Raw genomic sequence first — 14,716 nt, forward strand, 5'->3', positions numbered from 1 at the left:
GGAGAAATATCAATAACCTCAGATATGCAGATGATACCACCCTTATGGCAGAAAGTGAAGAGGAGCTAAAAAGCCTCTTGATGAAAGTGAAAGAGGAGAGTGAAAAAGTTGGCTTAAAGCTCAACATTCAGAAAATGAAGATCATGGCATCTGGTCCCATCATTTCATGGGAAATAGATGGGGAAACAGTGGAAACAGTGTCAGACTTTATTTTCTTGGGCTCCAAAATCACTGCAGATGGTGACTGCAGCCATGAAAGTAAAAGACGCTTACTCCTTGGAAGAAAAGTTATGACCAACCTAGACAGCATATTCAAAAGCAGAGACATTACTTTGCCAACTAATGTCTGTCTAGTCAAGGCTATGGTTTTTCCTGTGGTCATGTATGGATGTGAGAGTTGGACCATAAAGCTGAGTGCCGAAGAATTGATGCTTTTGAACTGTGGTGTTGGAGAAGACTCTTAAGAATCCCTTGGATTACAAGGAGATCAAACCAGTCAATCCTAAAAGAAATCAGGCACTAATATTCATTGGAAGGACTGATGCTGAAGCTAAAACTCTAATACTTTGGCCACCTGATGCAAAGAACTGACTCCTTGGAAAAGACCCTGATGTTGGGAAAGATTGAAGGCAGGAGGAAGAGGGGATGACAGAGGATGAGATGGCTGGATGGCATCACCGACTCAATGGACATGAATTGGTTATGGACAGGGAAGCCTGGCATGCTGTAGTCCAAGGGTTCACAAAGAGTCAGACATGACTGAGCAACTGAACTGAACTGAAGGAGAGCTACGGAGACTTCCTTATCGTGACCTATACTGTTCTAAGAGCTAAGGAGAGGTAAAGGGACCAGATCTAGGCAAGTTGGTTTCCAGTACTTTTTATTTCACCTCCGATCTCCAATTCAGTTGTACCCTCCAATAAATTAACTAATAGTTTATTTTCTTAACGACACTTTATTTGTAGTTTTTCAGGAACCTCTATGTTTTTCTCCATAGAGTCTGTGACAATTGACATTCTTACCAACAGTACTCTTTGTACATTTTTTGATGGTGGCCATTCTCACCACTTGGGCATGATATCTCATTGTGATTTTGATTTGCATTTCTTTTCCTGTGATGTAACATACTTTGCAGAATCAGAAATGAAAGTTAAAATCATAAGTAGGAGCTGCCAGCTTCAAAATCAGGAACTAGAAACATCTGTACACACTGCAGATAACCAATACACCCTACCATATTTGATTTAATAGCCTGTATAAGAAATGAAGCCCAATCAAATCCTTAACATTTTTTAAGTAACAGATGAAACCACACTACTATGGAAAACTTTGTAGTGGAAAGATTTTAGAAATATAGGATAGCATTCAACTCATTTTATTGTACCTTTTGGAATATAAGAGTGGCAAAGTTATAAACATTTGGAAGCTCCATCAGAGTGCAAAAACGAATTTCAACTTCCCTGATTTCCAAGGCAAGTCAACTCTGTATTCTTTGAAAGATCTAAGGAAAATACTTGGCCTAAAATTAATATCTCACATTCCCAAATTTCTTGGAATTTATATATTGGGACACTGATGGTTGGAGATATTAGCTCTCTCAAAATATATTTAGCTCAACAAAGTAGATTTCAGTCCACTTCTTTGGTAAAACAAACCTTTTCATCATAAATACTAAACAGCCAGAATTTGGATTAAATTGAACCCCATGTTATGATGGCAACGGAGAAAATTTTCCTACCATAGAGTAACCCAAATTGCAATGATTTTGAGAGTGAAATACATCCCAAACTGTATCACAGTCTCATAACAAAACAGCTTAATCCTCAAACCATACATAGTGTGCTGTCAGGAAATGGTTCTTGAAGCAAGGCATCATTGGTCAGCCTTCCGATCCTCCATGCCAGGAAAACCCTCCATAATATTTTGTAACAGACAAAATGTTTCTTTTCAACACCATCAGAGCAATACTTTACCCCATAATAGCTAAAAAAAAAAACCATCATAAGTATGTGCATACACATATATACACACATATACATTTATTTATACACACCTCATTTTGTTTATCCATTTATCCATCAATGGAGATTTAGATTGTTTCCGCTTTATGGCTGTGAACATTAGCTATACAAATATCTGTTTCAGTCTCTAAAGTCTTTTGAGTGTACACCCAGGAGTAGAATTGCTGAAGCATATGATAATTCTTTTTAATTATTTTGAGGAACTGCCATACTGTTTTCCACGGTGGCTGCACCATTTTACATTCCCTCCACAATGTACAAAGGTTCTGATTTCTCCACATCTTCTTCAGAACTTGTTTTCTGTTTGTTTCTTATAATAGCCATTCTAAGGCCATTGCTAACTATTAAGACTTTTGATTTTGAGAAATATAAAATTCAGTTTGTGGATCTGAATTAGATTTCCCACTCGTCTTTTAGACAGTTTGAAAACTTTGTCTGCCAACAAATACTCAAGTAAAACACAAGTAAACATGAAAAGCTTCTAACCATGAAAGTTACAGAGAGCTAGTCACGAGCAGGGCTTCAATTCATAGTCAGAGAGCTGTGGGCAAGTTCACTTACCTCTCAGCCACTTCCTTGGGTTGTTGGGAGGATTAAATTGTCACATACTTTAAAGTCCTTTTTAACAGTGCCTGGCACCAGGGATGTGCCAGGCACTGTTTCAGGGCGAGTTGTTGTTTGTTGATTGGAACTCATAATTCAAACTCTTCTTGAGTTCCATCTTGATTACCAGAGGTCCAAACCATATCTAACTAGAATATTTTTATTTCCTTTTTGGTGGATTTGCCAGAATATATCTGAAACCCTGAAACCTATAAAGGCACTTGTCAAGTCATTTACTGCCTCACCAGATATTAAGAACTTCTTAAAAGGGAAAATATTGTAGGAGAGGAAACAGAAAATTACTGTCATGTTATCAGGACTAGAAATGGGATTTTTTTTGGGGGGGAGAAAATGTTATAAATGAAAACCTCTTAATACAGCAAAAAACTGAATATAAATACCATTTCTCTTTGAAAATGCTATGCCATGGTCTTCATTATTTGTTATAGTTCTAAAGTGCTTTTCTTCCCAGGAAGCTTATTACAAACTGTCTCCTGACCAGATTCAATTCAGCTCCTTTGCAGGGGAACCACCCTTCAAAATGCACCAGAAACAACAGATCAGAGAGTTTGCAAATCAAGACCCAGAGTTGTTTTGCATGGATATTGCATTGTCTGAAGTGTAACTGCACAGTTTATCATTAAGGATTCAAATCATTTCACCCCCTTAGGCAGAATATTCAGTTATGAGCTAGAGTCAAACTATAGTAGACAAGTTGTAGATTCTTTGAAAGTGGGCTTCTAATGGAAATGCTGACAATCCATTAACCGCAGGAGGGCTAATGGCTGCCTCTAAAAATATACCTAAAGATTACAGTAATAAAAACACATATTTTAAAGTGCCTGCTTGAATTTCAGGGATTTTTTTTTTATGTCGCTCTTAATAATAGGCCACCCTATCCTTTTGGCATTTGATTTTGTCTCATAAATGGGCTTAATCTAAGTTAATGCTGTTGTACTACAGCATTTTTTTTTCTGTCTGATTTTGAGGGGTTTGGATGTCATTTGACAGAATTATCAATGCCTTTAATGGAAGGTGAATAATTGGTGTATTTGTAGCATTATGGAATTTTAAATCTGGAAAGGATCTCCGTGATCAGTGAAGCATCTCTGTTGTGTCTGCTGGAGGAGATCTGAGCTCCTAAAAAGTTTATGGGCTAGAACTGAAAAAAGGAAAATAACTGCTGGGGAATTGCTGTGCCTGAGGTCTTTCTCGCGAGACCCACTCTGGTCTTACCCCAGGAAGATTGCAGAAGAATCTAAAGGGCTTGATTACTGAGAATCTCATCATGACAGAGATGTGGGGAGAGGCCAGCGCTGTGATCTTGGCAGACCAAGTTCCTGCCTGCAGAGCCCAAGCACTAGCCCCAGCCAGGCACCATGCTTCATCTGCAGGGTCAAGTCATTGGTGCCGCCTGACCTGGGAACTCAGTGGGGCCCAAGTCAGTCCAGTGTGGGTCCTCAAACAAAAACTCTGGGCCCTGAAGCCTGGTCTGTCCCCAGTCATGACGAGGAGCTGAGTTATAGCCCCGTCATTGCTGGGTGAAGCTACAAGCCCCACCCAACCAGAAAGCCTGGCCAGAACACCTGGGAAGCTGCCTGGTCCAGCATTACTTGAGCAGAGCCAGCTGGCGGACTGCACAGCAGAGCCAGCGGCACTGCTGAGCCAGGGAACTGAGGGTGCAGATCAGCTTGAATAAGGACCACAAAAACAAAGGCCTCTCCAGCCTTCAGGTTGATTCTCCCACCATGCCTGGGAAGGGAAGCTAATTCACAGCCCCACTTATTGCTGAATACGGTGTGTAGCCCACCTGACCATGGAATTGAAGCACACAGGCAGCTGCCTAGCCCATCCAACAGCACTTGAACAGAAAGCAAAACTGGTGGCCCTGTCTGGCCAGGTCTCCAAAAACAAGCTATACAAGCCCTGGGGCCTATTCTGCTGCCCTATCAAGAAAGAGAAGCTAATTCATAGCCCCACCAACTGCTGAGTGTAGTACCAGTCCTGAGCATCTAGTAATCCTGACCACGAAATCCAGGAAACTGTGGAGCCCAACCTACAGCCTCACTTGGGGAGGACATAAAAGATCTGTGCACTGAAAACTACAAGACACTGATGAAAGGAATCCAAGAAGACACCAATAAATGGAAAGATAACTCACGTTAATAGATTGAAAGAACTGTTAAAATGCCTGTACTACCGAAAGCCATCTATAGATTTGATGCAATTCCTATCAAGATTCCAATGGCATTTTTTTTCACAGAAATATAAAAAAAGTCCTAAAATGTATATGAAACCACAAAAGACACCACCCAGACAGCCAAAGCAATCTTGAGAAAGAAAAATTGGGAGAGCATCATACTTCTTACTTTCAAGCTGTCCTGTAAAGCTATATTAATCAAAATAGTATGGTAGTGGCATAGATACAGACACATAGGCCAACAAAACAGAATTGAGAGCCCAGAGGTAAACCCATGCAAGGGAGCCAAAAATACTTAATAGAGAAAAGACAATTATCTTCAATAAATGGTGCTAGAAAATCACAGGTAAAAGAATGAAAGTAGACCTCTATCTTACAGCTGCACAAAAATTAACTTGAAATAGATTAGAGATTTTAATGTAAGATCATAATCCATAAAATTCCCGGTAGAAAATATCAGAGAAAAACCCCTTGACATGAGTCTTAGCAATGATTTTTTTGGTTGGACACCTAAAGCACAAGCAACAAAATAAATGAGACTACATCAAACTAAAACGCTTCTGCATGGCCAAAGAAACCGTCTACAAATTTAAAAGCCTACAGAAAGGGAAAAGAGTTTGCAAACCATATATCCGATAAGGTGTTAACATCTAAAATATATAAAGAACTCATACAACTGAGTAGCGAAAAACCAAGTAATCGAGTTTAAAAATGGGCAAAGGACCTGAATAGACATTTTTCCAAAAAAGATATACAAATGGTCAACAAGTACATGAAAACATGTTTAACATCACTAAATCAATAGGGAAATGCAAACTGAAACCACAATGAGATATTACCTCATGCCTGTCAGAGTTGTTGTTCAGTCCCTAAGTTGTGTCCGACTCTTTGCAACCCCCTGGACTGCAGCACACCAGGCTTCCTTGTCCTTCAGCATCTCCCAGAGTTTGCTCAAGCTCATGTCCATTGAGTCGGTGATGCTAGTGGTTGGCATTAAAAAGACAAAAGGTAACGAATGCTCTGAAGTATGTAGAGAAAAGGGATCCCTTGTGCACTGTTGGTGGGACCGTCAACTGGTACAGCCACTATGGAAACATTATGAAGGTTTCTCAAAAAATTCAAAATATGATCCAGAAATTCCACTTGTGGGAATACAGTTGACCCTTGAACAACATGGGTTTGAACTGCATGGGTCCACTTACACTTGGATTTCTTTTTCAGTATTAAATACTAAAGGACTACATGATCCACAGTTGGTTGAATCCACAAATGTAGAACCACAAATACAGAGGGCCAACTATGTTATACATGGGTTTTTTTTTACCCCTAACCCCTCATACTGTTCAAGAGTCAGCTGTTTTATCTGAAGGAAATGACAGGTTCATAGCAGCAATATTTACAATAGCCAAGACATGGAAACAGCCTCAGTGTCCATTGATGGATGGATGGATGAAGTTGTGGTGTGTGTCTGTATATAGTATAATGGATTATTACTCATCTATAGAAAAGAAATCCTGCCATTTGTGATAACATGGATGGACCTTGAGGGCATTACGCCAAGTGAAATAAGTCAGAGAATGACAAATACTGTATGATCTCATTGATTTGTGTTTACCAGAGGTAGGGAGTATGGGGAGGGGAAATTGCAGAAAAGGGGTCAAAAGGTACAAAGTTCCAATTATGAGGTAAGTAAGTACTGGGGATGTAATGTATAATGATCACTATAGTTAACAGTGCTGTGTGCTGTATATGCAGGTTTTGAGAGTATATCCTAAGAGTTCATCACATGGAAAAAAAATTTGTATCCATGAGATGATGGATGTTAACTAACCTTAATATAGCAATCACTTCACAATTTAAGTGAAATTATTATGTTGTACACCTCAAATGTATATAGTGCAGTATGTCAATTATATTTCAAAACTGGAAAAAGTTTTAAAAGGTTGGGAAGGTGAAAAATATTTTTAGCAATCTGGTATAGAAAAAAAGGTTTCTCACATCAGTCACTTTGCATTTGTTTATTAGTAATGCCAAACATTTTTTATAGTTCATTTATAAGTCTTTTGTGAATTACCTATATGTGCCAAATGCTCATTATTTTCTTTTGGGTTTGTAAACTCTGTTATATACTAAGCTGCTTAGTTTGTATTTAAATGTTGCAAAAGTTTTTCCCTTTTCTTCATTTGCCTTTTAGCCTTTTACCTTATTTCATAGTGATAGTGTTTTGTGTTTTTTTTTTTTTTTGAGGTATCAGTTCAGTTTTGTTCAGTCACTCAATCGTGTCCGACTCTTTGAGAACTGCAGCATGCCAGGCCTCCATGTCCATCACCAACTCCCAGAGTTCACCCAAACTCATGACCATTGAGTCAGTGATGTCATCCAACCATCTCATCCTCTGTCATCCCCTTTTCCTTCCACCTTCAGTCTTTCCCAGCATCAGGGTCTTTTTCCAATGAGTCAGTTCTTCACATCAGGTGGCCACAGTATTGGAGTTTCAGCTTCAGCATCAGTCCTTCCAATGAATATTCAGGACTGATTTCCTCTAGGATGGACTAGTTGGATCTCCTTGCAGTCCAAGGGACTCTCAAGAGTCTTCTCCAACACCACAGTTCAAAAGCATCAATTCTTCGGCGCTCAGCTTTTTTTACAGTCCAACTCTCACATCCATACATGACCACTGGAAAAAACCATAGCCTTCACGAGACAGACCTTTGTTGACAATGTCTCTGCTTTTTAATATGCTGTCTAGGTTGGTCATAACTTTCCTTCCAGGGAGTAAGCATCTTTTAATTTCATGGCTGCAATCACCATTTGCAGTGATTTTGGAGCCCCAAAAAAATAAAGTCAGCCACCGTTTCCACTTTTTCCCCAACTATTTGCCATGAAGTGATGGGACCGGATGCCATGATCTTTGTTTTCTGAATGTTGAGCTTTAAGCCAACCTTTCACTCTCTTCTTTCACTTTCATCAAGAGGCTCTTTAGTTCTTCGCTTTCTGCCATAAGGGTGGTGTCATCTGCATATCTTAGGTTATTGATATTTCCCCTGGCAATCTTGATTCCAGCTTGTGCTTCCTCCAGCCCAGCATTTCTCATGATGTACTCTGCATAGAAGTTAAATAAGCAGGGTGACAATATATAGCCTTGACGTACTCCTTTTCCTATTTGGAACCAGTCTGTTGTTCCATGTCCAGTTCTAGCTGTTGCTTCCTGACCTGCATACAGATTTCTCAGGAGGCAGGTCAGGTGGTCTGGTATTCCCATCTCTTTCAGAATTTTCCACAGTTTGTTGTGATCCACACAAAGGCTTTGGCATAGTCAATAAAGCAGAAATAGATGTATAGAAGTTTTCAATTTTTATATAGCCAAACACTAATCTTTTTTTAATGGTTTCTTTCTTTGCTTTTATGCTCCCACACCCAAAGGTATTTCTACATCATGAATCTTACCATACCCCTCTACTGATTACAATCTTCCAGGGGCTCTTCCAGAGAAATCCATCCTCCTCCTGGTGCTCTAGCTTCAACTACTGTACCCTGTAGGCACTGGGAGGTCCAGTCGAGCCAAGCAGTTATGCTTAGCATTGCCTACTTAGCACCCTCTGCTTGTAAAGCCAGTCCCACAGGATCAACGCCCCTTTCCATCCCTTCTTCCCCATGTCACCGAAGCCCCTGTTTGAATATGACCACCAAATTACCCTTTTCTTCCCCTTCTTGTAACAGCACCAGGTCCCCAAGGTCTCAGTAGTAGTTCGTAAAATGAAAAACCCAAATGAAGCAAAGTCTAAGAGGGCTAACAGGAGAATTGGCTCTCAGAGCCAGTTTAGAGCAGAGGATTGGAGCAAGCAGCTGGGGGCTGAGGCTCTACAAGGAGCAGTGATGGCAAACTAGAGCGCAGAGCCCAGGCAGCCTGGGGAGGACGTTCGGGCATGGGGAACAGAGTGCTCAAGGGCCGTGGCAGGAGGGCAGATGGGCAGAGGCTCGGTGCCAGGATTAGGTTCCCCAGAGGTTAGTGGACAGTGTTGCAGAAGAGCTTGGCGCTGAAAGCACTAGGCAGCAGTCACTGGAGGTCCCAAACTGGGAAAGCCATCTTATGCCCCTGTCCTCCTCCAGCCCCATGGTTTCCTACACCAGGCAGTGGCATCAGCTTTCTTGTTTCACGGGCCAGAAACTAGTCACTTGATTCTGCTTCCTCCCACACCCCACATCCCATCTGTCACGAGTCCTGTTGGCTCCACTTTCAAAACGGAGCCAGACCATATACGTGGCTTCCCTGGTGGCTCAGTCGGTAAAGAATCTGCCTGAAATGCAGAAGACCACCTGCTAATGCAAGAGACTAGGTTCGATCTTTGGGTCGGGGAGATCCCCTGGAGAAGGCAATGGCAACCCACTAAAGTATTCTTGCTGGGAAATCCCATGGACAGAGGAGTTTGGCAGGCTGCAGTCCATGGGGTTGCAAAGAATCAGACACGAACGAGCAACTAAACCACCACCAAATACCGCATGATTCCATTTAGATGACATTCTGCAAAACTCTAGGGACAGAAAACACTTCTGCGACCCAAGGCTGGAGAGCGGGGGGTGACTGCAAATGACCTCAGTAACTCGATGGTAGTGGTAGTCACAAAACTGAAGGCATGTATCACAACTCTCAGAACTGTACATTGAGAAGCTTAACTGGAAATTATTAAGTAAGCCTTAATAAAACAACAGGAAAAAAACATACCATAATTCTAGCCATTTCTCACCATGCTCATGGCCGTCATCCCAGCCCAGGGTGCCATCATCCTCTTGGGTTCTTCCTGAGGGCTCTTCACTGTCCCCTGCTCCTGCCTTCGCTTCACTATCACCAGCACAGCAGCCACAGGGGTCCCCTTTAAACCACAAGTCCGTGTTTTTCTTTTGCTCAGAACTCCAGAGCTAAAGGAACTCTCCAGAGCTTTCTCTACTCCTCAAAGGCCAAGTTTACAGTGGGCCACCAAGACCCACAGGCCACAGCCCTCTGTTACTCTGTAGACCTCCTCCTAGCCGCGTGCATGCCCCTACTCACCGCCTGGCTTGTCCCAAGACATGCACCATGTGCTCCCTTCTCGGGGTCTGTCTGGAACATGCTTCTCCCTGATTTCCATCCCCCTGGTCCCCTCCCCATCACCTCTTTCAGGCCTCTGCTTGACTCGCAGTTGCCGCCCATCCACCTCCCCAGGCACCACCCCAGTCTGCTAACTGCTCTTGCTTTGTCTCCCAGACCATAGTTTCGTCTGACATACTCATATTGTGTTTACTGTGTGATGAGGAGAGGGGTTTTTGCTGTGTTTCCCGTGGCCCTTCCACTGGGCACATCACAGACAGCAGTCAGATTGGGAGGGGGGAACAGGCGGTGAGATGAGGTGACTTCCAAGAACCAGCCGTGAGAGTAATCGGATGCGGCAGCGTCCTCCTGCCCCAGAGCCTCACTCAGCACCGCCCGCCCCCGCCCCGGCCCCAAGACAGTCTGGGGCCACAGGCTGCCACACTAGCCCGTGTGTGTGTGTGTGTGTGTGTGTGTGTGTGTGTGTGTGCGCGTGCGCGCTCCCGCCCTTCATGCCATGTTTGTTTCCCTGCCCTGCACATGGCTCTTTTAACACATGCCTCTCTCCCTTCCCTCTCTAGAAGCAGATGTTCCAGGAGAGGAGCAACCGGATGCTGCATGCCTTGTCCCCGAAGCAGAGCCCTGTGAGCAGCCCCACCAGGAGCCGGTCTCCTTCCCGCTCCCCGTCGCCCACCTTTTTGTGGCTCCCGCACAAACCCTCACCCCCCTTCTCACCTAAAGCCGCCTCAGCCTCCATGAGCAGCATGAGTGAGGGGGATGAGGATGAGAAGTAAAGGCTGCTGGCTAACAACCAGAGCCCCCACCATGTGGGGTAGGGGGGCAGGGCGGGGGCACAGGGGACACCCTGGGGGGGAGGGCAACAGTCGCTGGCGCTGCAGCTCAGCCCAGGACACAGCTCCCCTCGGGACCAGCTCCCCACTCAGTCTCCACTCTGCCCCAAACCCAGGCTCTGCATGGAGGTTTCCAGGCGGGCAACCTATACAGACCTTCTTAGCAGCATCTAGAAACACCCTACTTTAACCTTGCTAAAGAAAGAGGCAGAGCACCCCTGGGAGACTCGCACCGAGTGGGGTGTCTTCTGCTTTGGCCCTTACTCCCATCCCCACCAGGTACACCACCCATGGAAGCAGCAGCACCTGAAGTCTGCTTCTTTCAGCTCCTAAGGGCCATGCACGTTGCCTCCCACCGCCCAAGCGTTGCCAGAATAAAGTTATTTCCAGTAGAGGTGGCACAGTGCTTCTGAAATAGTCGAGCTACAGACAAACGCCAGCCTTCTCAGTTTAGCCAGAGACCAGAGGTTGCAACGCATCAGTCCTTTGCAGTCTAGACCAAGCCTTGCTTTAGGCCAGATATATCCCAGGTCACCTAGTGTGAACCGCAACTTCTCATGCCAAGGACAGTTCTTTCCAGGAGAATGCCGCCTAGTGTCTTCTCCTGGCTGTACTCTTTCATCATTGGTTTGACTTCCTTGTTTTCTAGAAATTACCTTAGTCTGTGGAAAATGCAAGAGAACATCCTATAGACATATATACACAAGGAGCCGCTCTGCTTTGGCTCCGAGTTTAGCAGATGGTTGCTGTTTCCTGAAGCTTCTCCTTCAAGGATACTGTCATGGAATGGCTTTTCCCATTTCTGACCAGTGAAGAGTTCTGCAGACCTCAAGCAGCAGTCTGATGTCCCAAGCCACAAAGTATACCAATAGGGGGTGCTACCTGCACATATCTGTTCTATGTATGCTCCCAAGACGCCATCCAGGGTGTGTACCATATGCAACAAGTCAGTGGTGGCGGCATTTTATACTGTCCCCCTCTCCAGCTCCCACTCTAATAGCCCACTGAAATCCTCAGTCTTCAGAACTGCCTGGTTCCCTTGGGACTTGGGCACCTTGTCAAAAGCTCATCCTGCATTCCTGCAAAAATGTCGTCCCAGCCAAGAAATCGGCGAGTGGTGCTCATGGCCTCCCATCATCATTGCAGGTGGAGGCAGGCTCTGAGAGTTTCACTGAGCACGGTGGGAGCCTCAGCCTCTGAATGGGCCAGGCAGTCCTGTAATTACTCCTAGCCTTAGGCTTCAAGTGGGTTGAAGACGGTAAGCTTTCCCACTGAGGTATCTGATGTTGCTATCTGCTAAGCATGGGTAGACGTGAGCAGGTAGAGGTGAGGGGTGGGAGCACACGCCTGAGTAGAAGTAGCATCATCTGGCTGTGCCATTGGAGCCAGGGGCCCAGAACAGTGACATGGGCAGAGCCCAGCATCCCTCGGGACAGAAACACTCCTTTTCAGAGGCCTTGTGAACCAGCCTTCTGGAGACACATGGGGCAACCAAGGAAGGAAGGTGGCATGTCTTTCCCCTCGCATTGGGGCTGAACTACCTCCCTGCCCACCTGGAAATAGTAGGGTTTGTTGGGAAGCAGAACCATGAGGCTCAGCTGGCTTGGGCACTCCCCTGTTCCTGGCAGTTTTTCCAGAACTCTGTCGAGCATTCATGTGGGACAGAGAGCCGGTGGGAAGATGGCCCGTGAGGAAATTTCTTGCTGCCATCAAGGCCCAGAGCATTGCCCCGTGCTTCCACCATGCTGTGTGGTCTCTCTCCCACCGTGCTCCCCGGGCACACTGGCGTGTATGCCCCCGTCTCCAAGCACTGACAGGAGGCAGTGGCCAGCTGCAAAAGGCAGTGGGAACGAGGGAAGAGAAAAGGAGAACAAGGTGCCTGGAGGGAGGAGAAAAGCTTCAAGAAAATCTGCATGCTTGACTCATGTGAGGGCCTCCCTCTGCAGGAGAAAACTCTCTTGGGAATGCCTTTTCTGGTTCTAGGCTCTGGTCCAGAGCAGATAAACCCATGTTTACCTGATTCCTGCTCCGGAGCAAACAGCTTGGCATTGACGCACCAGGCGGCCTCTAACTTTGCAGGCCTTACATACCACACTGACACGTGCCGCCGTTATGACTCACATTCAGTGCCAGGGACAGGCCATCACAACCCACAAGCAGGTTCTAAGTCTCACCCCAGGCCCCACTTCTGACCATTAACAATACCTCCCCTCCCAAGGCTGCAAGATTAATGAGAAGGAATGGAGGAGTCTGCAACCCAATCTTTGATGCATCCTGGCCACCAGCTTCTCCCTGCCCCTCCTCCCCTGCCTGGGAGGAGATGCGGTGGCTGGCTGTCCACAGTCATGGCCCCAAGGGAGTTAAGGCTGGAATGGGAGCGATACCAAGTGTTACTCAAGCTCAGAGAGGTAAGCAGAAATGCCAGAAAGCGAGGAAATGTTCTTTTGCCCTAGACAGGGAAGGAAGCTTCAGACTGAGGGCTGAATTTAGGTTGTGGAAGAAGGCAAGATACGTGAAGAAGGGCAAGCGTGGGAGCGCGGTGCCTGTCCGCTCCCTTACAGGGGTCACTCACTCCCTAACAGGTGAAGAAGACAGGCCTCCTTTCACTGACAGCCAAGGTTAGTGAGTACCCATGCAGGTTGTGGGTTCTGCCTGCCCAGCTTTCCCATTTCCGCTCTTCTCCATCAGCTGTCTCATCTTCCTCCTGGGGATCCCAAAATCCAATGTTCACCAGCTAAAAACCCAGGGCAATTGTAATGTCAGAGTCACACTGGATGGCCCGTTTCTGGCAAGCCAGCTCCCATAGGCCAGGACTTGGCAAAGGCAAAGGAAACCAACCTTAAGACGAGTGCTCCCGAGACCCAAGTCTGCCTTCTGACCTGCTCTGCGGGGAAGACACACAGCTGCAGGACGGCCTGAGTTTGGAGTTACTGACCATCCTTGGCGGGAGGGATGGGAAGAGCATGGATTCCTCCTCTCCATCTTGGGACTTATCAGCCAGGCACGCCCCAGGGAGAGAGATGCAAGATGGCGATATAGACTCAGCTGAATCTGATGAGTCTGAAGGGAACAGAGATGTCTCTGTTCCTCAGGCATCCAGTCAGCACTAGTCTTGGCCATCAGATTTTTCTTCTTTTAACAAAAGAGCTCATGAGGCATTCTGCAACTTCTACTTCTCTCTAGACTTGAGTTTTTTTCTGTGTGTCACTGCGATGTGTCCCGGGACAAAGCCATAAGAAAAGCATACATACTTCAGACTATGCTATACATATAAGACAAGACGACGACAACTCGTCTGGGTTAAAGCACGACCTTACGCCCAAGTGTTTGCTCTGGTGCTGAATCATGCGAACTTCCGGAATCAGGCCCCACCCCCTGCCACCCCTGCACCTCCCTCTCTGCGCTCCAAACCCACTCTTGCTTCCCAACAGGACATGGCATTCTCAACTTGTTTATAAATAAAGGGATGCAGAATTGCACTTTTTACCTATTGTGTTTCTTAAAAGCGTGCTGCTGTGTGTTCCTACTTACGAGCTCTGGTGTAACATTGGAAAGCAGAGGCATAGCCACGGTCCTGCCTCCGCCCAGCTCGGCCCAGCCCTGAATGATGGGTCTGTTGTCGGGCAGCACAGGCCAAGCCTGGAGCTGCCAGCCGGTTCATGCCTGACAAGGGAACAACCTAAAGGTCCATTAACAGATGAGTCGATAAAGAAGATGTGGCATATATACACAGTGGAATAGTACTCAGCCATAAAAAGAACAAAATATTGCCATTTGCAGCAACATGGATGCAACTAGACTGTCATACGAAGTAAATAAGAAAGACAAATACCATGTGCTATCACTTGTATAGGGAATCTAAAATATGGCACCAATAAACCTATCCACGAAACAAACAGACTTATGGACATAGAGAACAGGCTTGCAGTTGCCAAAGAGTGGGGGTATGGGAGGGATGGATTGGGATTTGGGGGTT

At 45.4% G+C, this 14,716-nt stretch overlaps 1 protein-coding gene across 2 annotated transcripts in view; it reads left to right on the plus strand.

Annotated features, from left to right (window-relative positions):
- PCYT1B (phosphate cytidylyltransferase 1B, choline) overlaps window positions 1-14,224 on the plus strand; it is a 142,893-nt gene extending 128,669 nt beyond the window's left edge. For both annotated transcript variants that reach the window (XM_040266634.1, XM_040266632.1), the window contains exon 8: window positions 10,471-14,224. In XM_040266634.1, coding sequence (XP_040122568.1) covers window positions 10,471-10,683 — 213 coding nt within the window. In that variant the 3' untranslated portion in view covers window positions 10,684-14,224. The remainder of the gene's footprint in view (window positions 1-10,470) is intronic.
- The last annotated feature ends 492 nt before the right edge of the window (window positions 14,225-14,716 follow it).

This window comes from Oryx dammah, unplaced genomic scaffold (genome assembly GCF_014754425.2).
Source record: "Oryx dammah isolate SB20612 unplaced genomic scaffold, SCBI_Odam_1.1 HiC_scaffold_23, whole genome shotgun sequence".
NCBI classification, from domain to species: Eukaryota; Metazoa; Chordata; class Mammalia; order Artiodactyla; family Bovidae; genus Oryx; species Oryx dammah.